At 41.7% G+C, this 27,326-nt stretch overlaps 1 protein-coding gene across 1 annotated transcript in view; it reads right to left on the reverse strand.

The window, feature by feature from the left end:
• Positions 1 to 27,326, reverse strand: part of MYO1H (myosin IH) — a 198,915-nt gene that overhangs the window by 163,040 nt on the left and 8,549 nt on the right. Inside the window, exons 2-13 of the mRNA XM_040419688.1 lie at positions 21,380 to 21,541; positions 16,494 to 16,609; positions 15,879 to 16,077; positions 15,713 to 15,793; positions 15,284 to 15,463; positions 15,097 to 15,195; positions 12,265 to 12,378; positions 11,589 to 11,660; positions 9,661 to 9,780; positions 7,000 to 7,067; positions 6,047 to 6,152; positions 3,136 to 3,216 (exon numbers count right to left, since the gene is read on the reverse strand). Coding sequence (XP_040275622.1) covers positions 3,136 to 3,216; positions 6,047 to 6,152; positions 7,000 to 7,067; positions 9,661 to 9,780; positions 11,589 to 11,660; positions 12,265 to 12,378; positions 15,097 to 15,195; positions 15,284 to 15,463; positions 15,713 to 15,793; positions 15,879 to 16,077; positions 16,494 to 16,609; positions 21,380 to 21,541 — 1,398 coding nt within the window. The remainder of the gene's footprint in view (positions 1 to 3,135; positions 3,217 to 6,046; positions 6,153 to 6,999; positions 7,068 to 9,660; positions 9,781 to 11,588; positions 11,661 to 12,264; positions 12,379 to 15,096; positions 15,196 to 15,283; positions 15,464 to 15,712; positions 15,794 to 15,878; positions 16,078 to 16,493; positions 16,610 to 21,379; positions 21,542 to 27,326) is intronic.

The raw sequence follows: 27,326 nt of genomic DNA on the forward strand, positions 1-27,326 counted from the left end.
AATCTGACATGTTTCAGTTTATGTGGTAATAACTTTGGAATGCTTTTACTTATCCAAGCCAATCAGAAATTGATTTCTCGTGATACATCATACTTCATGTTAGTGGTAAATTTGAGTTGATACATTTTACCTTTATGCATAAAAATCCCAAATTTGCCTAAAATTTGCTTTTCAAAATTAAAATTTCTCCGCTTTTAAGACAGATAGTGATACTTCATAAAATAGTTATTATGTAACATTCCCCATATGTCTACTTTATGTTTGGATCATTTTGTAAATGTCATTTTATTTTTTAAGGAAGTTAGAAGGCTTAGAAGTTTAGAAGCAAATTTGAAAATTTTTAAGAAAATTGTCAAAACCCACTTTTTTAAGGACCAGTTGAGTTATGAAATCACTTTGTGGAGCGTACATAGTAGACACCACCCATAAATTACCCCATTTTAGAAACCACACCCCTCTAAACTGATTTTACAAACTGTTAACCCTTTAGGTATTCCACAAGAATGAAAGCAAAATAGAGGGGAAATTTTAAAATTATATATTTTTTTTTGTGCAGATTTTCCATTTGAATCCATTTTTCCTGTAACACTGCAAGGGTTAACAGCCAAACAAACCCCAATATTTATTACCCTGATTCTGCAGTTTACAGAAACACCCCATATGTGGTCGTAAACTGTTGTATGGGCACACGGCAAGGCGCAGAAGGAAAGGAGCGCCATATTGTTAAAGGAGGGCAGATTTTGCTGGAATGGTTTTCAGGTGCTATGTCACATTTGAAGAGACCGTGAGGTACCCCCAGAAGGAAAACCCCAAAAAGTGACCCCATTTTGGAAACTAACCCCCTCAAGGAATAAATCTAGGGGTGAACTGAATGCTTTGACCCAACAAGCTTTTCATAGAATTTATAAACACATGGCTGTGAATATGAAAAATTAACTAATGTTGCTTTAGCCCCATTTTTTTTATTTTCACAAGGGGTAACAGGAGAAAATGCACTCCACTATTTGTTATGAATTTTTTTTTCCTGAATACAGCAACACCATATATGTGGTCGTAAACCACTGTTTGGGGGCGCAGCAGCACTCAGAAGGGAAGGAGTGACATCAGGATTTTCTAACATGTAATTTTCTGAATTTTTTTTTAGGGGCCATAACATTTAAATTTTTTCACCAATGTAGCTGTGTGGGGGCTTGCTTTTTTGCGGGATGTGCTGTAATTTTGAATGGTATAATTTTTGGGTACATATGTCTTTTTGATCACTTTTTATACCATTTTTCTGCGGAGGTGAAGTGGGAAAAAATTGCAATTTAAAACATTTACATTTTTTCACCAATGTAGCTGTGTAGGGACTTGTTTTTTGCAGGACGGGTTGCAGTTTTTATTGGTATCATTTTGGGGTACATACGACTTTTTGATCACTTGTTTATTTTTTTTGTAGAGGTGAGGTGACAAAAACAGCAATTCCGTCAGTGTTTTTTACATTATTTTTTGATGGCTATAACTTCGGCTTATTGGAGCCAATACATTCTAATACTGTATGGAGCTCCTGCTCCGTACAGTATTAGAACAAAGTTTTATGCGAATCGACAACAGATGTTTCATCCAAAGTCTATTCGCTCATCCCTAACAGCGGCCGATGGCTGCCATGGCAACCGGACGTCTTACAAAGGCGTCCAGACTGCCATGTACCTGAGGCTGATCAGACCCTGAGGACCACACACCACAACCACACAGGAACCCAGGACACCCATAGCTGCAATAAACGTGAGACACCATAAAAACATCTATGACCACAAGGGTGGCCCTCACTGGACAGATGGAATATGAAGACCAGGAGGATAGCTCCAGCATACACCATGGCTGGAGTATCCCTCAGCTTCAGGCATCCAGCAGAGGCTAAATAGCCCAAGCAGCCACACCCACACACACAAAAACCCAATGTTAACAAAACACTAGGAAGGGAGTTAACCCTTCCAACACCAGACAAGGGAAGGAAGCCACTTAAAGGGGAAGTGCACACACAAGCATAGAAAGCTACACGTTGCTGCAGGCAACAACATGCGTGGCAACCATGTCAGGGCAATCACCCAGAAGGCCGAGACACTGCCACCGCATGCTCACAGCAACACGTTGCCACGGGCAACCGCAAGTGTAGCAAAAGTGTCACAGCGCACACCATAGGCCGTGACAACAGAGTATTGCAATAGATGACTACTGCAATGCACTGTATAGCCATCAGGTCCACTGGATCTTAAAAATCGCTCATCCCTAGCCGCTGCCATCGCAGAAGCGGCGACCCAATGGAAGATAGAGGGGACTCCCTCTCTCTCAACCACATGGATACTGTGGGCGGCTACTGACCACGGCATCTATAGGGTTAAACTGTCGAGATCGGTGCCAGCACAGATTTCGGCCGTAGCAGCAGTGTGTCAGCTGTAAGTTACAGCTGACACTCTCTGCTGATGGCTGCAGTTGCCATCACAGCAGGCACAGAAGAAGATGCGTCAGAAGGCATCAGGAACAATGGAGGCATATGGGGGACAAGGGGGCATCTGGGGGCACTAAAATGATCAGGGGGCACAGTGGCAGTCATGCCTGATTTCAGGCTTAAATCTCCAGCATGGAGATCACAGCCTAAAACCAGCATTTTCTCAATGAAACGCTCAGATTGGTTAGTCTGCAGAGACTAGCCATTTGTCACAGCCCCGGTAAGCAGATTGGATGTGACTGTACGTCCAAATGCAGTAAATTACTTGCAATTTGGATGCAAAGTTATGTCCAAATGCATGAAGAGGTTAAGAAGATAAATACATTATTAAATAAATGTTTTGTTTTTTCATATAACCACCAATATTTTATAAAATATCAACAAATATTTTGTTTTAAAAGTCTGAATTTGATATTTAGGAGCCCTTACGACGAGATATGATGAGCACATTCCAACTCCTGCTTAGTAACAGACAATGTGGGTCACAACATCCCTCATTATTTCATAGAGGTTCTAAAAGTACTGATCTCGGCTTCATGGGACCGCAGAGCTTGATTACAGGCTGGTGATTACTTTTTGTATAATGATTAATTGGAGGAGCAGGAGGAATTGTCAGCAGGATTAGAGACTAAAGTGTTATAAATTACCATTATAGCGATGATTCCCTTGTGCTTCTCTTCAATTAAGTCACAAATAATTTTGTTGTCGAAATACTGGACGGGTTCCCACTGTTAAGAATGAACACATTTATTAACTTTTGTCCATATGAAATATCATATAGCTGCAAACTGTACTTTAAAGGGGTTCTCCGGGAATTAAGAAAATGGAATTACGTAAATATTACTTTATTATAAATATATTCCCAAATACCTTTCATTAGTTATAATGGCTCGTTTTGTCTAGGGAGCAATGATTAGGAGAAACAAAATGATCGCTGTCCTATTAGGGCACACAAGGCCTGTCCTAATCATACAGGAGGACAAGTTACTTCACAACACTGACGTAAAGAACTGCCTCATCCTCCTCTCCTACTTGTCAGGGATTATGATCCTGAATACAGATGATAAGAGCTTTAGCTGAATCTCTGTAGGAATAGAGTGCATGAGGAGACATAAGGTACAGAGAGGATGGACAAGATAGACTGTGGTAATGTGGGGTTGTGGTAATGGAGACTGCAAACAAGTGCTGCTGCTTATTAGCCACATCTGCTCATGAGCTCCATTCCTACAGAGATTCGGCTGAACATCATATTAAACCGTATTCAGGATCATAATTAGAGATGAGCAAATCGAAGTTGACAAAGTAGAATTCGAAGGAATGTGTAGAGTGGCCCTGTCCACTCTGAGTAAACCCAAAAACTTGGGTGGTATAGGTTTCCCGGACATAGTAAATCTATACAAGTACAATTGACTAGGATATTAGATTGGTATAAATTCCCTTCATACAAACTATACGTACGAAGGTCCCTCTCTCAATATGGACAGGTTCACAACTTCCTTCTAACCTTTTGGGAACATCCCTCCCCGCTTCTCAGTTTGGGTGATCTTTTGGGCCTAAACATGCCCTTCAACACCACTGGGACTGGAAACCAGAGGATATTAAATAGATACAAGGTGGATGATATGCTGGTGGATGGTGCTTTTCCGGAATTAGATGTTTTCCAGTCCAAAATTTCACAGATTAAGATTGATCCACTGACTTATTCTAAGTTTTTATTCAACTTAAAAAATATACCGGTAAAATTTATGACACACATGTTAGAAAGAGAACATCATGATCTCGAAAGATTAGCTGCACACACAGCAACCATACCGAAACTGATTTCCAACATTTGAAAAATACTAACAAAACATCTAGAGGGTCAGACTCCTGCATATATTGACGCGTGGGAAAGAGAACTAAATATCAAGCTTTCTAAACATGATATTTTAAACCTATACAAAAACTCATGTGGGCCATCTAGATGTATCACTATGCAAGAGTCTTCATACAAAGTAGTTAGTAGATGGACAAAACTCCAGTGGTCTTACACGCTATGAACCCCCTTATACCCGCGTCATGTTGGAGATGCCAATACATATATGATGGGAATGCACCTTGATAAAACCATTTTGGATCAAAGTGAAAAGGGTAATAGACAAAGTATGTCTGAGATCTCCGTCCTTGGCACCACAACTACTATTTCTAAATTCACTGCCCAACTCTACACCTACCTTCAATGCCACTCTCTGGAAACAGATGATTCTAATTGCTAAAAGCATGATACCACTATACTGGAGACAAACGAAGGCGCTTTGACACATTGGATGCAGAAGGTGGGTCAGTTAGCCAGGCTGGAGGAACTGGGATCAATTACAGGAGCGTGCGCGGCCAGATATTATAGGATCTGGGAACCGTGGCTGAATTTTACTAGAAGCCATGATATTCATCAATTTGTGTCGGAGTAAATTTGGAGAACTATCATTTCACTTGAGTTCAAGGGAACTTCCTCACACATCTCTATATATATTTTGACCCTTTTTTGCATGAGGTATTCAAGTTGATTATAATTAACACCGTAATGTACAGGTGGATTTCTTTGTTAAGAGACAGTTAATTGAGATAGATAGCTCCTTGCTTAACACTGAGACGTGTATAATTTAACTCATGCATCCTTTATTTTCCATGTATGTAACAATATAAATTTTAAGCCTTTTGGTTATAAAAAATAAATAAATAAAATGAGGCAGACAATAATTATCTGTGAGCTCCAGTTGTGGATTATATGATCAGACTGCAGCTGCACTGAAGTGTCAAAAGCAAAAATATACAAACATGAAATCATATAGTATACATTTCCAGAAGAGCACTACACCAATTTGGGAACTCTGGGGATTCGCTCTGGTAGTTAGGACTAGCGGATGCAGTATAGAGGCAAAGTACACAGTTCTTGAATCAAACAGCGGTGTTTATTAACACATTGGTGTATAACAAAATGCTGATAAGGTGAATCATAAAACGCAGGTGGCTTGGTGTTTGTTCACACACAAGGAAAGTCCATAAACAATAAAAGTCACCTTTTTTCCTGGATGTTAATTCACACCCTGTTAGCAGTTCAGCCTCATCAAGTCCATAAGCGGTCTGTACGCCAAGTCCTCCAGCCAGGCTCAAACCTCAAATCACAGCACAGCCCTCAGTTCACAGCGCACAGACTCCTGAGCTCCACTGTCAGAGGGAGGTAAATCCAACCACCTGGCAGTGCTGGCTGGTTTTTATGCCTGGCACAACCCGGCCTGGAACATGGGGAGTAGTCACCCACCCAGCACTTTGACTACTCCCAGTAAGAGCCGTTCCAGATCAGCTATGACAGCCATGCTAAATCTCAAGGTGTCAATTAGCAACAGCTGCTGCTGACACATAAAATACCGGCTCTTACTTCACCGAGGCCAGGAACCTTGGTGACACATACCTTCCATCCACGATGATTTCGGGTACCTTCTTACAGAACCTAAATTAGAAAAAATTGCTACTATTGCTATAACAAATATTCCCCAAAAATATGCAGATATTGTACAGTACCTCAATTCCCTCTGTTTCATATTCTTCTTGCTCTGCCTTTAGTGTCATAGCAATGAAGAGCTGCTGCAGTTTTTCATTGCAGTAATTAATGCAGAACTGCTCAAAGCTGGAGAAATTGATACAGTATTACAATGCAATTAAAATATATATATATATTTACTATTAGCAATAAAAGTAGAAATAATAACATCATATTTTAACTGTATGACTTAAAGGGTTTGTGCAAGAATGGGGGGAGGGGGGTGGACCTGTGAAGGAAAAAATGGCCGGTTTGACATCAGTGCAGCCAATCACTGGCCATGGCAGAGACCGAATCCACTTGCATCATGTGATCATTTGTCATGATTTGAGTAGAACTAGTCACTGCCACAGCCAGTGATTGGCTGCAGCGATATCAAACTAGATGTTGACATTGAGAGAGCCCAGTGGAGCATTGCCGCCCTGGAGGAGAAGGATCGGGGAGCCAGCGCCAGCAATAAGGTAAGTAATCTTTCCTTTACAGGTCTGGCCAAATGGAAGGATTGCCAAAGCCCCCACTCCCATTCTTTCACAACCCCTTTAAGACTACATGACAGCGTGACCTTCTCCGTGACTTACAATGAAATTATAGATAGGGAACCTATCAGAAAAAAAAACCATGCTGACCATGTTGGAGTTTTTGGGGTTGTTGTATACAATTTTGTCTCCCACAGTGAGCCACTTGCAAATGACATAGTGGTGCCCTAGCAGAACATAAACCAACTGAAAACATAGATGGCTAACTGTACATTTTTACAATATGTAGTGTTAAAATCTAAGAATCAATAGCAATAATACAATTACAAATATTAATTTAAAAAAAGGTAAATATAGTTAAATAAGAAAAAATTAAGATATTATTAGAGCACCAATAATTTAACAAAACTACTGAATTTAAGGATACATTACTTTCGGAAGTGGAGTTAGCAACTTACCTGTTTGTTTCAAAAACCTCAAAGCCATAGATGTCCAAAAGTCCAATTACAGCTTTCTTTGGTGGTTCCTGTTAATTTCAAGTTCATAGTAAGTATTATCACAATGTCATAGAAGATGTCCAACATAAAAGTTGCATGTAATTAATACCAGAGTTGTGTTTAAATAAATATACAACCACATTCAAATATGAATAGGACGAGGAAAAATCACCACATCACCACTTGGCCACTTCTAATTTAATGACATATTTTCTACATGACTGATACATGAATATTAAAAATTTATCATCTCTATTTTAGTGTTTCATGGTCACACAAATTCGGCCAGTGCTCAGGAACAAAGTATTTTATGAGAAATCGAGAGCTGTATGGTGTTTCTTCCTTTTCCAGAATGAAGGCAGCAGAGATTAGTTAAAGAGCAGGATGTTACATGTGATTGGTAGATGTCGGAACTTTAAACATGGCGCCTGTTCAAGAGCGGAGCAGGTACCATAGCCACCGGTTTTCTGCTGTTTTACACAGCAGACACCCAGGGCTACTGTCTGCAATCAGCAATATTTAACTGGTCAGTTGTGACCACAGCATCTAAGGTGGCTTTCCATAGGAGCGATGCGCTGAGATTGGGAAAGCTGTTTATTGGTGATGATAGGCTAGAGCCTCTGCGAGTTATATTCCTATGGAGGTCTGCAGGTGACACTGCTACATTAGAATATCCTGCATAAATCAGAGTAGTGTATGGGAGAAGTGATCTAATGATACATGTTCAGGTCCCCTAGAGGGGCTTAAAATTTTTTAAAAAGTCATTCCCTTTCCACATAATAAAAATAAACTATAGAAATAAATAATGCACTGATACATCCCAAAACACTTGAACAATTAAAATATAGAAGTGTTTATCCCATACCGTGAATGTCATAACAAAAAAAATCTAAATGGCAATTTTGCAATTTTTTTTCTTCGCTTTCTCTATCCAAAAAATTGAATAAAAAGTTGTTAACAAGATCATACACACCCCAAAATGATATTATATTATGAAAACTACAGACTGCCCCTCAAAAAAAAAGAGCTCTAACACAGCTCCTTAGACATAAATATAAAAAAAGTTATGGGGGTCAGAATATGGCTATGAAAAGAAAAAGAAATTCAATTTAAATTAAGTTTTTATTTTTTTAAGCACAAGAAAAACAATACAAATGTGGTATCGTTGTAATTAGACTGTCCCAGAGAGTTAAGGGCGCAGCTCAGTTTTACCACATAGAGAACGCAGTAAAAACAAAACCCATAAAACTGTGGTGGAATTACATATTTTTTCCAATTCCACCCCAGTTGGAATTTTTTCTAGATTCCCACTACATCTTATGCAATATTAAATGGTGCCTTTAGAAAGTACAATTTCTACTGCAAAAAACAGGCCCTCATATCGCTATGTGAAAAGGAACATAAAAACATTATGGCTCCAGGAGTCTACAATAAAGTCAAACTGGGTATTGCCAGTAGGGAGTGTGTCCCTGCACAGTCTGACACTATCCATTAGTGCTGCCAGTGTCAAATTGTGCAAGGAAACCTCCCAACTGTAAATGCCCAGTCGGACTCCATTGCAGACTTCCAGCAATTTATTCATACACTCCTAGGAGGAATAATAAAAGAATGGCACATCACAGAGCCGTAAAAATAGATGCTCCAAAATTGCTATTGCATGGAGAATGCAAGTAGTTACTAAAACAGACATGTCAGGAGAGGTGACAGCTCCTCTATAGGGCTATGACATATTTTCCTTTGGCCCCAAACAGAATCAGAATACGCACTGGATTTCTGCATGAAATTTCCGTCATGTGGACACACCCTTATTCCACAACAAAACCACAAGGTATACGTAGAAAGATGTTCATATGTTACATGCAGATTCTGAGGCAAGTTTTGCCATGGTTTGCCCACTGATTTCGTTCCTTGCATCCTAGGTTGAAATTGAAATCCACTGTGAAAATCTGTGGCAAGTCTGTGACATAACAGGCATACTGTGGATTTCAAAGTCCACAGCATATCCTCCAATCCACAGTGGAAAAATCTGCTACAAGTGAATGGGGTTTATGAAACATGTATTGTACTGCACCTTGCTGTGTCTGAATGTGGCATAACTGTGTCCTGTGGGACAGGCAGGTGACCAGTGGCAGGGGCAGACTGGGAACTTGAAGTGGCCCTGGAAAAAATATTAAAAGTGGCCCCGTTTTGTAGTTGAGTCCAAATTGATGCAAGGCAGGACCAGCAATACCATATTGTGGCACATTATACCACCCCAATAGAGCCAAATACCACAGTCCATCACAAAATACTGCCAGCAGCACTAAATACATCCCCAAAAACTTCCACTGGCCAGCTGTGAGGAGGGCTCAGGCGGCACCCTCGGCATCGGCCCACCGGGAAATTTCCCTGTGACGTCTATGGCCAATCCACATCACTTTGTCACCACAGTTCTGCCATCAAGGGATGAAAATATGGTACCTCCTGCCATGGCTTCACCTGACCCCTGAGTAACTTTCCATCCAACCATTCACTCTCTGATTTCCCAAGCCCACTTTTTTGTCTTTCTCCCAGAGTAAAGAAAGTAATAAATGTTATTTTAGAAATATACAATGAGAAGTATCAAAAAATACGATGTTTTACCTTATTAACTAGAGATCCGTTAATTTTATTAACAAGCCAGCTGAAGGATCTCCCATACATTGCTTTGGCAAGGGCATCACGGGCATAGTAGGCCAACTCTAAGTTCAGAGGACTGAGAACCTGGAAGTAACGATAAATACCTGAGAGCAGAATCATGATAAGACATTCTTAGAGCTTAAAGGGGTTTCCAGGATTACTGTGGTTTTTAAGATGCTTGAGAAAAGTCCCAGTAAGAGGACTGAAGCATCGCTTTGGTGATTAAAGAACACAACATTTGATCTACATTTCTGGGAATGTCGTGGAATTTTTTCATTTTATGGTTTTTAACAGATATGCCCGGAAGATAGGAGCAATGAAGGTAAAATAAATAAATGAGAAAATGACAATTACATTCATAAAAAATTATTTTAAAGGATGTTGATGTAAACTGGAAAATTCTTCTAAGGGTCCTTTTATATGGTCCAGTGCCAGGACATAAAAAGAGCCAATCGACAATATAGCGCATTAATTGAGGTTTATTTAAAGGGAGTCAGTGACCACTCACCAGCGACCTATCCAACTCTTTACATACACACATAGCTGTGGCTCATCTGATTTACACTCTTCTTCTTTTGTTGATCCAAGGCTGCGTTCCCGAGTTATCATACTTTTTCTTAATATGCAAATGAGGCCTTTGGTGCAATGAAGGTGTCACCATTACTCTTGTTGCACCCACGGTCCACTCCTTTCTGTGGTCAGCCCCTCCGTAGCTGCTTTGATTGACAGGACCAGGCAGTGGCAAAGCACAAAGGGAGGTGCTGGTCATAAAAATGAGTGGTGTTTGGGTGCAATTGAGAGCAATGGCGATGCCTTCATTGTACTAAAGGCCTAATTTGCATATTAAGAAAAAAGTATCATAACTCGGGAATAGAGCCTCAGATCTATTAAAGAAAACCAGCGTTTTAACCAGATGAACCACAGCTAGGTCTAAATCTATGCAAACAGTAGGATAGGGAGGTCGCTGGTGACAGATTCCCTTTAAACAGCCTTTTCATGGACTGATGCAAACTGCATGGGGGACAAGCGATCGTTGCTATGACCTTTCATCCCCATAGAGTTTGCACATTGTTAGCGGCACATTCCTTGTTTACATGGTGAGAGCGAGCCATTCCATGCCCATAAAAATTCTGGCTGATCAGTGGAATGTTTAGACTGGCTCATGATCAGCCAATCACATTTTCTTACTAACTTTCATTCCTGATCATCAGCCCATATTGTTTTTTAAATGTTGTATTGTGCTGGGGGTGCTGTTTAAACATAATAAAACAGTACTCATCCCACAGATTTCCCGCCACTCCTGTAGTGATGCTGCCTAGTTGCCCATCCAGGGGCGTAGCTATAGGGGAAGCGGCTGCTTTGGGGCCCTGACCCAGAAGGGGCCCATCCAGGTGGAGGAGGACTAAAAGATTTGGTCAGGGCCCCCTCAACAGTATTACACAATGAAATTATATACAGTGAAAGTATAGACAGTTTAGAGAACGGATGGAACAGCTGCCGGGCCTGGTCTGAGAGAGTGATCTTTACTAGCCACAGGAATGGGGGTGGCATGAAAGGAAGGGGTTGCACAAAAAATTTACTGGGGGAGGGGGGCCCCATTCAAAAATTTGCTGTGGGGCCAAGTCATTTCTAGTTACGCCACTGCGCCCATCACTATCTGCCTGCTGGTCCAGCATTCTGACACAGAGGCATGTTACTGCTGCAGCCAATCACTAGCTGCAACGATGACCTGCTACAGATACAGTAGTGACATAGTGTTGAAAAGTCGAGCAAGCAGAGATCATTGAGAGATCAGGTATTGTTGGTATGGAAGCCCTATAAAAGCGTACTATTCACTTTTTGTTGGAGGGAACTATAAATGATCATCCAACACATAACCTTATAAAACAAACCTGCTCATATCTAGCTTCAATCTTCTTGTGTGTTAAAGCCTCTTGTAACAGGGACACAGGAATTCCAAGAAGCTGTGATAAAAAAAGCAGAAAGCAACACTTAGGCTAGTTCTTTTTTTCTACCATATGCAGTTTGTCACAGTTCTTCAGGAGTGGTTTTCATCTCTCCCGATATGTATGTTTAATTCCTGATGAAGTAATAGCCACCCTATTGGCATTCTACTCCTATATTTCCAGAAGGAATAAGAGGTAAACATCACAACACAGAGTTATTGAAAAAGATACTCCAGATTTGTTATTTCATTGGGAATGCAAGTATTTACTGAAGCTGGTATGTCAGGAGTGTCTGCCAGGCAAGACTGATGCACTGTGTTATGCCTAGTGAAGGGTCTGACTGCTGGGATCCCCAGCAATCCTGAGAATGGAGAACCCCAAGTACCATGTTTAAATGGAGTGGTAGTGCACATGACAGTCCACTGCTACATTCACCTGTACAGAACTGACAGAACACTGTCTACATCAGTCCCATGCAAGTGAATGGAACTGAGCACAATATATGCACAATGCTCCATTAGAAATTAGACCCAAGTAGTCAACCTCCAGAGATTCTACATTTATCACCTTGGGATAACCCCTTTAAGTAAAAATTATTTTCATGACATAGGATTATACCTACCTTTGATACCAGCTGGATTTGTGTGCCATTCTTAATTATGGCATGGCCATGGCTGTCTTCCTCATACTTTATGTTCCCCAGATGCAAGACACTGGCTACTAATCCAAAGAGATTCTAAATAATTGAACAAGAAATTGAGCGAAAATAAAATGCAATGCTTTTTCATTCTGTAGTAGTCAACACAGAGAGAGAAAACTCCTTTACTCCTTTATTTGACTGCTTCTGTGAAATAAATATGTTATCTGTTACTAAAATAGTAGATTGTAGATTTTGGGTAACAGAACTATTGTTCTCCTGATAGGCCTAAATAAAGATGTCCACAGAAAGGCATTACACTTTTCAGTGTAATGTATGATGAGGTATTTGAGTCATTCATCCCCTTCCCTCTCTAGTTGCAACGAATGGTCTGACTGAGGTCAAACTAGGCTTTTTGCGGCACTAAAAGTCCAAACAAAGGAGGAAGTTAAGAGCCAGGGCAAGAAGTCGAATACATGGCGTGTTTTCAAAAATTTATATCCAGAAAACTATCCACTCATTTATTCATAAAAATTATTACATAGTAATATATGATAAAAATTTTTTGATGGTGTCCCTTTAAATATAATTGCACAATGTTAGTGTTTTAATCCTGTCACGCATCTGGATCTAACTGTTTGTCTGAGGTGCGCAAAGACTGTATAGAGCGAGCTCAGAAGCTGAGCCCAATCCATAAGCAGCAGGTGCTGGCTGTATAATACATCTAACATCTCACTGGAACCAACTCCTATCCTGGTCATTTAACCTTTTTATGCTGCAGTTGCCATGACGACCTGGGCCCTTGTGAAGGCTTTTAGGACTGCCATACTAAATATACCTGTTAAGCCTGTGGTAGGTCTTAACAGGAATTACAGAGAATTCCCATAGACTGCAGTAGTAAATTGGGAGGGGCCTTGATATAAGTTTTAAAATGTTTTCAAAATGATAAAAAACTAAAGAATCAAACATTTAAATGAGATGGCCCTGCTGACCTAACCCCTCCCACCCCACGCCCCGTTTTTTAGACCTGGCGTAAGAAAAGAAATCTGCGACAGATTTATACTAGAAAACTGGCGAACATCAGTTCGGAAATGACCCCCTAGGTCCGACACCTGGCACCCTGCCAATCAGCTGTATGAGGAGACGGTGCACATGCCGTCTCCAGTCTCCCTTCCTGTTCACCGCTGCTGTTGTCTATGTCAAAAACAGCAGCAGTGGACAGGAAGAGAGAAGGGAGACGGTATGTCCGCGCCGTCTCCTCATACAGTTGATCGGCGGGGGTGCCAGGTGTCGGACTCCCGCCGATCTGATATTGGTGACCTATCCTGAGGATAGGTTATCAATGGTAAAAAGCAGACAACCCCTTTAATTTCATTCTAGTACAAAACAACAAAAAACGTAATAATCCTCATGTGATTGTATGCTAGTATGGTACAAATATTTGTGCCCTACTTGTTCATTCACCAAATTAAAGTAGATTACCCACAATCAAAATTTATCAGCTATCCACAGTGCCAATTATAAGTGTTAGATCTGAGGGGGCACCATGGTTGGAACCCCAGTGATCGCTAGTGCAGGGGTTTAAAGTTTCCCTTTTATTTGTACATAATAACTGTGGGCACTTTTCATGGTGCTGTGGTCAAGCCTGCATGCTGATTTTCTTACAAACTCTATAGGAGTTGCAGAAACGGTCAAGTGCTCTCCAATTTTTGTACCTCCCGTATAGTTGTATGGAGTGCTTGACTACATTCTACATGAATCCAGCCCCCCTACACACATGCATACACAGGGGCAGACTGGCCATAGACCCTACAGGGAATTTTCCTGGTGGGCCAATGCCCACATGGCCATGCAAGTCTTCCTCACTGCTGATGGCTGGGTCCATACTACTGGGGGAACTGTAGAGAAAGTCCAAGAAACATGCTAAGGGTAAAGACATTTTCTGGGAGGTATTTTGTGTTGCATTGGAATATTTGGTTCTGTGGGATACTATTCTGTGCTGCATTATGGTATTGCTAACCCAGCCAAATTGTACTGGCCCCATCTACTTGTGTTGCCCCACCTTCTGTCAACTTGGATCCATCTACAACATTGGGGCCACTTTTAGGTTTCTTTCCAGGGCCACTTTAAGTTCTCAGTCCGCCCCTGTGCAACACACATCGTCATGTGGTGAAAATGATCTAAGTGATCCTGTCGATAGCAGATAATTCTTGATTATGTGAAAACCCCTTTAACTTAGCTATATGAACATTGAGGACATATGGTAATTTGACAATTGTTTTAAAGGGAAACACAAGAAACATTCTGCATGTCAAGATCGATTGATATATGTGGCATTTCAGGTCAGGTACAGGGCAAACATTCATTTTTACCTTGGGTTGAAAGGCATATGTCGTTCAGAAAAGGCCCCATTCACACAACCGTAATTTTGATCCGCAATCTGTATTTTTTGCGGATTGGATGCAGACCCATTCATTTCAATGGGGCCACAAAAAATGTGGACAGCACACCTATGTCCGTTCTGCTGTCCCGCAAAAAGATACGTGTCCAATTCTTGTCAATTTTGCTGACACGAATAGGTATTGTTACAATGGATCCGCAAAAAAAACGGATGCAGCCTGGACGTCATCCATATTTTTTACATACATATGGTTGTGTAAATAACCCTTAATAGGAATATTTGAATACCTCTAACATACAGTAATTTGCAGCAATGTCTTGTACACCAACTATTTTCAATCTTCTTTTTCTGTCATTTACTTTATTGTGATGAGAAACTATATGGTGAACAGGCACATCATCTCACATGTTTCTTACCTCGATGTCCGCCTCAGTGAGCTCAATGATAGTAAAAGCCCTACGTACCAGCTTCCAGTTTGACTTGTCACAGATGGTACTTACTTTGGCACATTCACCCTTGTTAGGAAAAATAAAATACTGTAGATATATCTTATTTAAGTTAATATAAAAACTTTAAAAAAAGACCCATAGATTGTGTTCTTACTTGGACAAGGTAGCTATAAAGCTCAGGTTTACGCTCCAGGCCCAACCAACGTATCAGATGATCTTCTCCTCCCTCCAATAACTGATAGAATATGTGGAAGTTCCTCTCACCTTGATTCTGATGGACCACCCGTGACTTCTCTATCAAATAGCTAAGAATATGTCCTCCAGCCGGCGCACCCTGCAGAACCATGAACAAAGATGAAGGTGACAATGAAGAGGCTCTGAATCGTAACAGCCTTAAAGGGGTTATCCAACACCTATAATGCCTCATACAGGTTATACTTATACTGTATGAGGTGCCTGGGCATTTTGGGGGGCATTATAGGGGTTGATAACCCCTTTAATCCCCTCCCAATCTCATTATCTCAAATGTTTTCAAATGAAAGCTCCTTCTGAGACATGGCAATGGACAGATGTTTTATTTTACCTTGTAGTCAAATTGTACATCCATATATTTTCCAAATCTGCTTGAGTTGTCATTACAGAGAGTTTTGGCATTTCCAAAAGCCTGACAAAAATCAATATGAAATATTTGTAAAAAGTGCTTAAATCCATAAAACATATATAGCATGTATAAACAGTACTGTAGTTACCTCCAGGACAGGATTCGAAAGGAGAAGCCTGTCTCTGATTGTGTGAATCTTCTCTGTGGTTGGACATGCCATAGCCAAATACTGAAGGGTTTTCTTTGATGTCTCTGTTTTTCCAGATCCACTTTCTCCGGATATCAGTATGCAGTGATTGTTCCTCTCTGTGCACATCACCCTATAGGCATTATCTGCAACTGCATAGCTGAAGAAAGGCAGTAAAATAGACAATACAAAGAGTGATACAGTCAATTCTATGTGCACAAAAGGACATTTATCAACCCATTTATACCAGAAAACTGTAATCAAAAAGACACAAAGTTTGGCTCTCTCCCACTTTAGCAAAATTTAGTGATTTTTTTTTGGGGGGGGTTTTGCCAATATATCTAATAAATATTGCCAGCTTTAGCAAGAGCATTTTACAATGTCCAAAGGCCTGAATGAGGCAGGAGAGAAAAGTGACAACATGTTCACAAACCTAAGAAACAGACAAGAGCAGCAATATATGCGTTGATTTGAGATTATATATAAAAGGTACCATGATGGTTTTTATAGGGCAGTACAACAAAAAATGACTCTGCAACTGATATGTATAGATAGTTTTAATAAGTGCAGTCTTACATGTGTGGAGGCAGCTCAATTAAATTTACACCTTGGTACATGTTCATCTGATGTTGGGTATACAGATCAAGATCCATATATGGGTTCATAGAAACCAGCAGTGTCCCAATATACGTCTGAGAAAAAGAAAAAGATTTATATTTTCATATGACACTGTATAGGTATTATAAGTGATCACTACAGATAGTCATAACTGATAATTCATTGACACATTCAAACACATTATTCGATTGGCACATCGAAGGTTCTATATCAAAATAAATCTTGTGCAGTTTAAAGAAAATTAAATGTGACTGGTAGTGCATTTACAAGTAATTTTTGCAATATAGTGTAAGTGCACTATAGTTTATGTAGATAAGGCTTCCTTCATCCGACACATTCACCATAATTTACATAAAATTGGGTACATAGCTAGCGCATATTTCAGTTTGTTTCACACGGACAGCAAGATGTGACAAATTTGTAAAGAGGTTTACGCCTGTTAATAACTTCAGCAGATTTTATTCCAATGGACCTATTATTAAAAGTTCATGCATGCAATCGTATGTGGTTTGTGGTCCGCAAACACAGATCCGCAAAACACATGCTGCCATTTTATTTTTCATAAAACTGACAAGAATGGGACATGTTCTATCTTTTTTGCAGGGCTGTGGAACAGATGTGCAGATGTGGACCGCACACAGTGTGTTGACTGCATTTTTGCGGCCCCATTGAAATAAATGGGTTTGCATCTGATCCACAATAAATGCAAATTGGATGCAGACCAAACATTTGGTCGTGTGCATAAGCCCTAAGACTGGTGTATATAGTTCTTAGTAACTGTGCCCCATAGGGTATACTATGAAAAGATAACACATTTTGGGAAAGAGAGCAGGGAATCAATAGAAAAATGCAGTTCTCTGCCCATGCCTTAATGGCTTTTTAAAGGGGTCGTCCAGCAATGCAAAATATCTAACAGTTGCCAGCAGTCTGCTTCCCTTACTTAAGGGTGATAGTTTCTTGCTCCCCGCCGCTCCGGTCCTCAGTCCTGGCTCCTGCGTATCCATCTTCCAGACCGTGGTTCGTTTTCTTCCTCCTTGGCATGGGCATGGTCACCTGATCCTCTTCAGCACAGCGCTGGCTTAAAATGGTTGTCCAGGTTCAGGGCTGAACCTGGACATATCCCTATCTTCACCCCTCCAGTCCTCCTGATATGATTATCAGAGCATTTCATGCTCCGATGCTCCTCTTTGCCCCGCTCCGGGAAAAGGCATTTTTATGAGATCCGGTAATGTACTAGGCTCTCCATAGAGACTGGTAGACGGAGGCTTCCATCTAGCAGTGAGCCAGGTGATTTACCGGCATTTATGGGCGTGCTTTAGCGCTGCCCTAGCCTGTAAAACAGCTAGGGCAGCGCTAAGGCTCGCCCATCAAAGCCAGTGATGTCACCGGCAACAATGCTGGAGGGAAGCCTCTGCCTAGCAGTGTACCAAAGTAAACAAAGGCTCTATGGAGAGCCTAGTACATTACCGTATCTCATTAAAATGCTTTTGCTGTGAGTGGGGCAAAGAAGAGCATCGTATCAAATATCAGGGGGGCTGAAGGGGTGAAGATAGGGATAGGTCCGGGTTCAGCTCTGAACCCAGACAACCCCTTTAAGTGGTTAGTTGGAGAGAATCAGTTGACCATGCTCATGCCATGGACGAAGAAAACAAACCTATTACTGGAAGATGGAGACTCGGTAGCCAGAGTGGAGGACCAGAGCAGTGGAGAGCAGGTAACTATGATCCTTTCAGGTCGGGAGGCAGACTGTCAATCAGATTCCAACTTTCATTTTTGACAGCTCCTTTGGAAAATGAAAGGTGGAATCTGATTGGTTGCTATGGGCAACTAAGCCAGTTCTACTTTACACCAGTTTGATAAACGACCCTCTATGTATTCCCTGACAACCCATATAAGCAATGAGTTACCACTTACAATACTCTGTTCATATAGAGAGAGAAGTGGGTCTATCAGGATGCCCATTAGTACACTCTTTTCATTCAAATGTTATCTGCACGTTGCTGACTGCATCAGGGTACACTTGGGGAATCTGAATTAGACCCTAAATGGGTTGTCCAAGATAACTGAAAATCTAAAATAAAAAACTAACATGGCTTAAAATAATTTGGGTCTGGTTCTGGGTTCTGGTTCTCCTGCTGCTGTTTGGTTACAAACAGCAGTGGTGAGGTGCCAGGATACATCATGTGACCATTGCAGCCAATTACTGTCCCCAGTGTTACCGTGGTGGTAATGTGCACAGTGATGTGCCGAAACCCAAGATCATATCGCATTGTTAGTAAAAAACCACAGACCCAAAAAAAAGTGAAGAAAAATTCCACAAACAAATATGTACAGTTTCTAATGTGTTTTATATTTCACTAATGACCTTCAGCTAACATCTCATTTAGAACTTTGTGACAAAAAAAGTGAAAAAAAACCCATCAAGAAAAACTACAAAAACAGCATTTTTCCAAAATGTGTGAAACCACCGTAAGGCTAGATTTACATCTGCGGCAGAGGTTCCTTTGGAAGCCTTTGTTGCAGATTCCAGCAAAAAAGCAGGACAAAATACAGCAGCATCTAGTTGTATTTTATCCGGCAGAATCACAGAACCCGTAATGCAAACCAGATGGCCCTCATTATAGTCAATGGGGTCCTTTAGATGCCATTGGTGTCAACAAATGGCAGATCCAATGCTTCCATTTATTTTTATTTTTATGTTCATATATTGTTTCATTAAAAGAATGTTATTCATTATAGCAGTATTCTTTTAGGCTACATTCACACGACTGTATGTATTTTGCTGTCCGCAAAATGCGTTTCCGCAAAAAATACGGATGACGTCTGTGTGACATCTGTGTTGCATCCGTTTTTTTTTTGCGAATCCACTGTAACAATGCCTATACTTGTCCGCAAAACGGACAAGAATAGGGCATGCTCTATATTTTTTGTGGGGCTACGGAACGGACATACGGATGCGAACAGCACACGGTGTGCTGTCTGCATTTTTTGCGGACCCATTGAAATTAATGGGTCCTCATCCAATCAAAAAAACGGAACGGACATGGAAACAAAATACGTTCGTGTGAATGTAGCCTTATGGTCATGAAAATACCGCAAATAGACCCCATATCAGCACAGGGTTTTACTTGTTTCAGTGCTGGAGAAGGGGGATAACAGCCTCAAATTAGTGTGTGAAGGTATATTCACACGCAGCCGATTTGTTGCCGAAATGTTTCATTTCCTCATCGTCCTCAGGCAGCAAAGAGCGGGATATTCTGTCTCCTTGTCTCCACCCTAGAACATGGCCACCTAGATTACTAAATTAAGAATTAGCATAATTTATTGCTGGTGCTATATAAACCATTTCTCACAGCTCATTTATGTGTTTTATTGTGTCTTGATTATGTCAGGTGCAGGTTGTCTACACAAGCCGCCTTTGGTTTTATCTTGGATTATGCCTGTTATAAGGCACATAACATAGCTCTCCATGAGTTTTCTGGCAGCAAGCTCAGTATGGTTGGTACTGTAGATTTTTTTTCTTACATTAAATTCAGACTACACAATGTGATTTGTCCTCTGCAACAAGTTCAAGCAATGTAGGCTAGATGCACACGACTGTATGTGTTTTGCGGTCCGCAAATGGATGACGTCCGTAGTGGCATCCGTTTTTTTTGCGGATCCATTGTAACAATGCCTATCCTTGTCCACAAAACGGACAAGAATAGGAAATGTTCAATTTTTTTTGTGGGGCTACGCAACGGAGCAACAGATGCGGACAGCACACGGAGTGCTGTACGCATCTTTTGCAGCCCCATTGAAGTGAATGGGTCTGCACCCGAGCCGCAAAAAATGCGGCTTGGCTGCGGAACCAAACCACGTTTGTGTGCATGTAGCCTAATTGAAATGTTTTCTGTGGTAAGTAATATGTAATTGGAGCCTGCAATAAGTGCAGGCGTTCATTATGTAGACTCTACATTCTTGGAAGGTCAAATAACCAATCAAATTCTATTATATGGTAGACGGGGTCGTCTCCTTTTCCAGTAAGAGCCTGATCTGCCCATTCAGCTTCCACCCCTGGGGCAGAGAGGGCCATATTTCTCTTAATTGTCATTCTGCAAAATTTACCCTCCCTTTCTTTTTTGCTATTCACATCCTGCTCTGTGCTGCCTGAGGACGATGAGGGAATAGAAAATGTGTCTTACCTGTAATTTTACTTTCCTCGAGTCTGAAGGCAGCACATACATACCCTCCTAATAATTTTGGAGCCATTCGTCTATTTTTTAACACATGAGTGAGCTGTAAGAAAGTGTTCATATAGCACCAGCAATTAATTATGCTAATTCTTAATTTAGTAATTTATGTAGGCTGGTCCTAGGGTGGCGACAAGGTGACATAATATCCCGCTCTGTGCTTCCTGCAGACTCGAGAAAAGTATAATTACAGGTAAGACAAATTTTCTATGTATTATGGAGCACAAAAGCACATAACAGCCACGTTACAGCATGCAGGTCTTCCTCAAACTTGTGCTAAAATCTGCCTATTTGCTTTTGTGCTGCACAATAAAGCACTGACATATATATCTGGCTGTGCCTTGGACTCTTCTTGCATACTGGACTTTTGTGGAAGCCACCAAGCTAGCAGGCCAGATCCCTACCTATTTGGATACACCAAAGCAAACCATTTCAGATGAATGATTTTCAGTACAGAAATTTCTGCAATAAATTTGCCAGGTATGACTATAACATTAGCCTTTGCTAATCCATTATATTCCCTGTCCTCTTTCATGTCAAGTAGTCCTCATCCCACAGGAATATATTGCTGCATGACACTGGTACCACCACCAAGGTATAAAAAAACATTACATAGATAAGATTCTCCTGGAACCGTTTGCGTAGGTTTTCAAGGAAAGCGGTCTCACTGGTGTGGGAATCTAGCAGCACAAAATCTTGCACTCCAACCTTCTCCCGGGCACTTAGGGAACCCTCAATGTGCATATCTGTGTCCTTCTCGTTACCATTTGACACCTGTAAAAAAAGATAGGATTGTACAAAAGTTAAGAGAATACAAGTGAAAGCATATTAAGGCTACTTTCACACTAGTGTTTTTATTTTCCGGTATTGAGATCTGTCGTAGGGTCTCAATACCGGAAAAAAAAATGCTTCAGTTTTGTTCCCATTCATTGTCAATGGGGACAAACTGTAACTGCACAGAACGGAATGCACCAAAATGCATTCCGTTCTGTTCTCATACCGGTGAGCAAACCGCATCATGCTGCGGTTTGCTTTCCGTCCTGGGATGCGGAGCAAAATGGATCCGTCATGACCCACAATGCAAGTCAATGGGGACGGATCCGTTTTCTCTGACACAATCTGACACAATAGAAAACGGATCCGTCCCCCATTGACTTTCAATGGAGTTCATGATGGATCCGTCTTGGGTATGTTAAAGATAAGACAACCAGATCCGTTCATAACGGATGCAGATGGTTGTATTATCAGTAACGGAAGCGTTTTTGCTGAACCCTGCCGGATCCAGCAAAAACGCTTGTTAAAGTAGCCTAACAACAAATTCACAGCATGTGACGGACTGTGCCATATATACAGTATATACATTTTTTCAGATTGTCATGGAATCCATGAGAAAAATAATAACCTCTTTGAGCCTACAATCAGAGGCACATGGAGGCACAGGCCCTCTTTACATCCCTTGTAAGACCACATTTCGAATACGAGTTTCAGTTTTGGGCCCCGCATTATAAATGGCAGTTATTATTATTATCATCATATATCATTATAAATAGCGTTATAGTAAAGCTGCAGAAGTTTCAAAGGTATGAATTAAATGCAATGTGTCATCAGAAAATTACCTATTGTTTAAATGTTTTTATGTTAAACATATTTTTTTTATTATTTTTGGTGGTTATTTTTAATTTTCATGTCAATATCTATATTAGACCACTAAGCCTAATAATAGGCACCACTTCTTGTTCTGTACAGATCACTTTACTTCAGTTATCTGCTTATTATTACAGGCAGGTATAGAATGACACCTATATACAGTATAGATAACACAGGATCCACCCTTCTGAAAGCTTTTCTTCTGCTTCCTGACCTCTGCACAGGTCACAGAGTATATCTAGAAAACTCATGGCTCATGTGGCTGCTGTAAAGCATATTCTTAAATGCTGTTAACAACAGCTCAGGCAATATGGCTGCCCCCATAATCATATTAAGGAAATAGAATGAAAAATAGAATTAAAAAAATCTACAATCAGAAAATAATGAATTGTTCCATTGCATTATACACTGCGGTTACGGCCACCACTGCAGCGCAGATATGAGATGGCCAGGATGGGATTTGCTGCGCATATAAGGCTGGATTGCAGGGTAATCCTAACCCCTGGAAACAAGCAGCGTATAACGGGATGGAAAATTTAATCAAGCCAGCAAAGGAGGCAATATGGAGAATGACAGTACATTAGTAAATGCCGGGTGTTAACTTTGTCTACATGATAAATGTCATTTGCTGAAGTGGGATAACCCCTTTAATTGCTACAGATGATGCATTGTTGAAACATTGTCACAGCCACTAGATGGCGACTAAATATTTCAAAACCAGTACATTAAACATTTTACTGTTTTTCTGTTATTTCTGCTGTTCCCCCAATTTAATCTTCAATACCTTTTAACATACACTATCACATATTGTGATCACATTATTATTTTTCAGACAGATGTGGCTTTTTATTCTAGAAATCAACAGTATTTTTTTCTCAGCAATTTACAGGCAATACCCAAAATGGACAAAGTAAAATCAAATTTGTTGAAATTTGTGCAAATGTATTCAAGGCAAAGACAAAAAATGGAATACATTTAAACTATTTGCTATGATGCTCAAATGCTCAAAGGGAACCTGTCCGGCTTTTTTATGATTAAACTGGGGGCATGGTGCTATAGGACTTTTAAACAGTATTCCAACCATATCCTACAGAAAAAAAACTTTAATAATGGCACATGCAATATTACATGCAAATAGCTTACCCAGTGTTGGAGCTTTGCAGAGTCATGACCTCTGTAATCACACCCAACCTACGTGACGTCCCCCTTGCGGTCTGATGTCAGAGCTGCTTTGAAATGGGCTATTATGCTTCCTTCACTAGTATGCTTTGGGCATATGTGTCTAGCTACTGCTTCATCAGTTTACTCAGCATGTCTGGAGTGTATGAGTACAGACAAATTGATACAAAATTGAAGGTTCCGAACAATGTCGGCGCCCAACCCCAATATCATCACTAAAGGGGTTCAGCTCTGAACCCGGACATACCCAGAATTTCACCCAGGCAGCACCCTGTTATGAGCATCAGAGCATTTCATCCTCCGATGCTCTCCTTTGCCCTGCGCTGAATCAAAGGCATATTATGGAGGGCAAAGGCATTTTATGGAGTTCCGGTGACGTACTGGGCGCTCCATAAGGACTGCTAGACGGAGGCTTCCGCCCAGCAGTGAGCCTAGTGACGTCACCAGCACTGATGGGCTTTAGCCCGCCCATCAGAGCCGGTGACGTCACCGGGAACAATGCTGTTGCTATAAATAAAAAAATCCCTTGCCCTAAGCGATCCAGCACAGGGCAAGGGAAAGCATCGGAGGGCTGCCTGGGTGAAATTCTGGGTATGTCCGGGTTCAGCTCTGAACCCGGACAACCCCTTTAATGTCTAACAGGTTTTGAATCAAAGAAATCGACCCTAGTGGCAAGTGATTGGCTCTTTAGGCAGTCAAATGTTTTTTTTCTCCTGGATATTTGGGGCCCATTTTGGCATCAGAGCCTGGGCCCACAGGATCCTCTGGTACTCTGGTTCCAAACAACATGGAAGAAGTTCCAAAAAAAAACACAACTCTTCCTGCAGCTTGACCCCTAACCAAATTGAGTAATAAAGGAAGAAGGGCTCTGGTCAAAGAGGTGACCTAGAACCCAATGATTGTCACTCTGACAATGAGAACCTTCAGAAGGACAACCATCTCTGCAGCGCTCCACTAATCAGGCTTTTATGGTAGAATGGCCAGACAAATCACTTTTAAGTGACAGGGATGTGACTTTTCCAGAAGGCTCTTAAAGGGAACCTGTCATATTGAAAGTGCAGTCCTTTCTGTAGACAGCATGTCACAGAGCAGAAGGAGCTGGGTAGATTGATGTATAGATTTGTGTGGAAAGCTTCAGCAAAATTTGTAAACCACTGACCGAAATCTATGCTCTTTCTGAGCCTTAAAAGTCCAGTTTGTTGTCCTATTCAGTGATTAATGGCTATCGATGTATGTAAACTTATACAGGAAACCTGTCAACCATTAAAGGGGTTGTGCAGTCATGTTAAAATATATAGCCATGAATATAACTGCAATAAACAAGCTACTTGATACTTTTTTCAGGTTTGGGCTCCATCGGCCCCCACAGGCCTGTGGTCACGTGACAGTATATGGTGGGCAAGTCAATGATGTGGCATAACGCCCCTCTCATAGGCCCCTTAGATGGAGCAAACAAACGCAAGTCATAGGGTCTCGCTTTCCATTTGTAGCCCTGCTGTTAGATGGAGTGTGGCTGTATCTTAGCAAAGCGCCAGCCCCTTAGGAGTATCTTAGTTTGAAAGAGTTGTCAGTTTTCATAATATTGATGACCTCTCCTCAGGATAGGTCATCAGTACAAACACAAATTCCCTTAGGAGAGTATTATATAGGGAGCTAAAACATAACCTTTACTTATAATAATTAATAAAACGTAGCGCCACAATCAGTAGACGATGTACATATATAGTATTTAAAAGATATTTGAACGATCTAACCAAATTCAGGCGTACCCCACACGACAGCACCAGCGTGGTTTTGAGGCTCAGAATGTCTTATCGGGTGCCTTGGTATTGTCACTAAGTGCTTCGATGTAGAGACACGGCAGGAGACCAATCTCTCTAATTATCTCTGGCTATAGGGAAGGAACATTGCTAATGACGCCCTGCCTGTCTATACAGAGTACTTGCCCCGCAAGGGGTGACCCGTCTGGAAACCTGACCATAGATTGGGACGGTATCCCTATTGTGCCCTAGAGGGCGTGCCTTCAGGGATCCAGGGAGTGCATTGCCGGTATAAACATGGCGCCTCACAGGCTCAACCAGCGTGCAGCTGTCGGGTTATATGTAGCTGCTCCTCCGGTGTCCCCAAGCTTTTATGCGGGGAGCACCGCGTCAAAGGAATCACTGATGTCCCTTACATTTATTCTTTTTGATCCACTGATCTAAGGTAGGCCCCTCTTTTGGTCCAGTATTAACCACCTGCCGACAAGCTAACGCCGAAAGGCGTCATTGCTGCGGCGCTCCCAGGTCACACTAACGCCGATTGGCGTCATCTCGCGTGAGCCGAGATTTCCTGTGAACGCGCGCACACAGGCGCGCGCGTTCACAGGATCGGAAGGTAAGCGAGTGGATCTTCAGCCTGCCAGCGGCGATCGTTCACTGGCAGGCTGGAGATGCGATTTTTTTTAACCCCTAACAGGTATATTAGACGCTGTTTTGATAACAGCGTCTAATATACCTGCTACCTGGTCCTCTGGTGGTCCCTTTTGCTTGGATCGACCACCAGAGGACACAGGCAGCTCAGTAATAAGTAGCACCAAACACCACTACACTACACCCCCCCCCTGTCACTTATTAACCCCTGATCACCCCTGATCACCCCATATAGACTCCCTGATCACCCCCCTGTCATTGATCACCCCCCTGTCACTGATCACCCCCTTGTAAGGCTCCATTCAGACGTCCGTATGATTTTTACGGATCCACTGATACATGGATCGGATCCGCAAAACACATACGTACGTCTGAATGGAGCCTTACAGGGGGGTGATCAATGACGGGGGTGATCACCCCATATAGACTCCCTGATCACCCCCCTGTCATTGATCACCCCCCTGTCATTGATCACCCCCCTGTAAGGCTCTATTCAGACGTCCGTATGATTTTTACGGATCCACTGATACATGGATCAGATCCGCAAAACACATACGGACGCCTGAATGGAGCCTTACAGGGGGGTGATCAATGATGGGGGTGATCACCCCATATAGACTCCCTGATCACCCCCCTGTCATTGATCATACCCCTGTCATTGATCACCCCCCTGTCATTGATCACCCCCTTGTAAGGCTCCATTCAGACGTCCGTATGATTTTTACGGATCCACTGATACATGGATCGGATCCGCAAAACACATACGGACGTCTGAATAGAGCCTTACAGGGGGGTGATCAATGACGGGGGTGATCACCCCATATAGACTCCCTGATCATCCCCCTGTCATTGATCACCCCCCTGTAAGGCTCCATTCAGACGTCCGTATGATTTTTACGGATCCACTGATACATGGATCGGATCCGAAAAACACATACGGACGTCTGAATGGAGCCTTACAGGGGGGTGATCAATGACGGGGGTGATCACCCCATATAGACTCCCTGATCACCCCCCTGTCATTGATCACCCCCCTGTAAGGCTCCATTCAGACGTCCGTATGATTTTTACGGATCCACTAATACATGGATCGGATCCGCAAAACACATACGGACATCTGAATGGAGCCTTACAGGGGGGTGATCAATGACAGGGGGGTGATCACCCCATATAGACTCCCTGATCACCCCCCTGTCATTGATCACCCCCCTGTCATTGATCACCCCCCTGTAAGGCTCCATTCAGATGTCCGTATGTGTTTTGCGGATCCGATCCATGTATCCGTGGATCCGTAAAAAACATACGGACGTCTGAATGGAGCC

The sequence above is a fragment of the Bufo bufo genome, chromosome 2 (genome assembly GCF_905171765.1).
Source record: "Bufo bufo chromosome 2, aBufBuf1.1, whole genome shotgun sequence".
Taxonomy (NCBI): domain Eukaryota; kingdom Metazoa; phylum Chordata; class Amphibia; order Anura; family Bufonidae; genus Bufo; species Bufo bufo.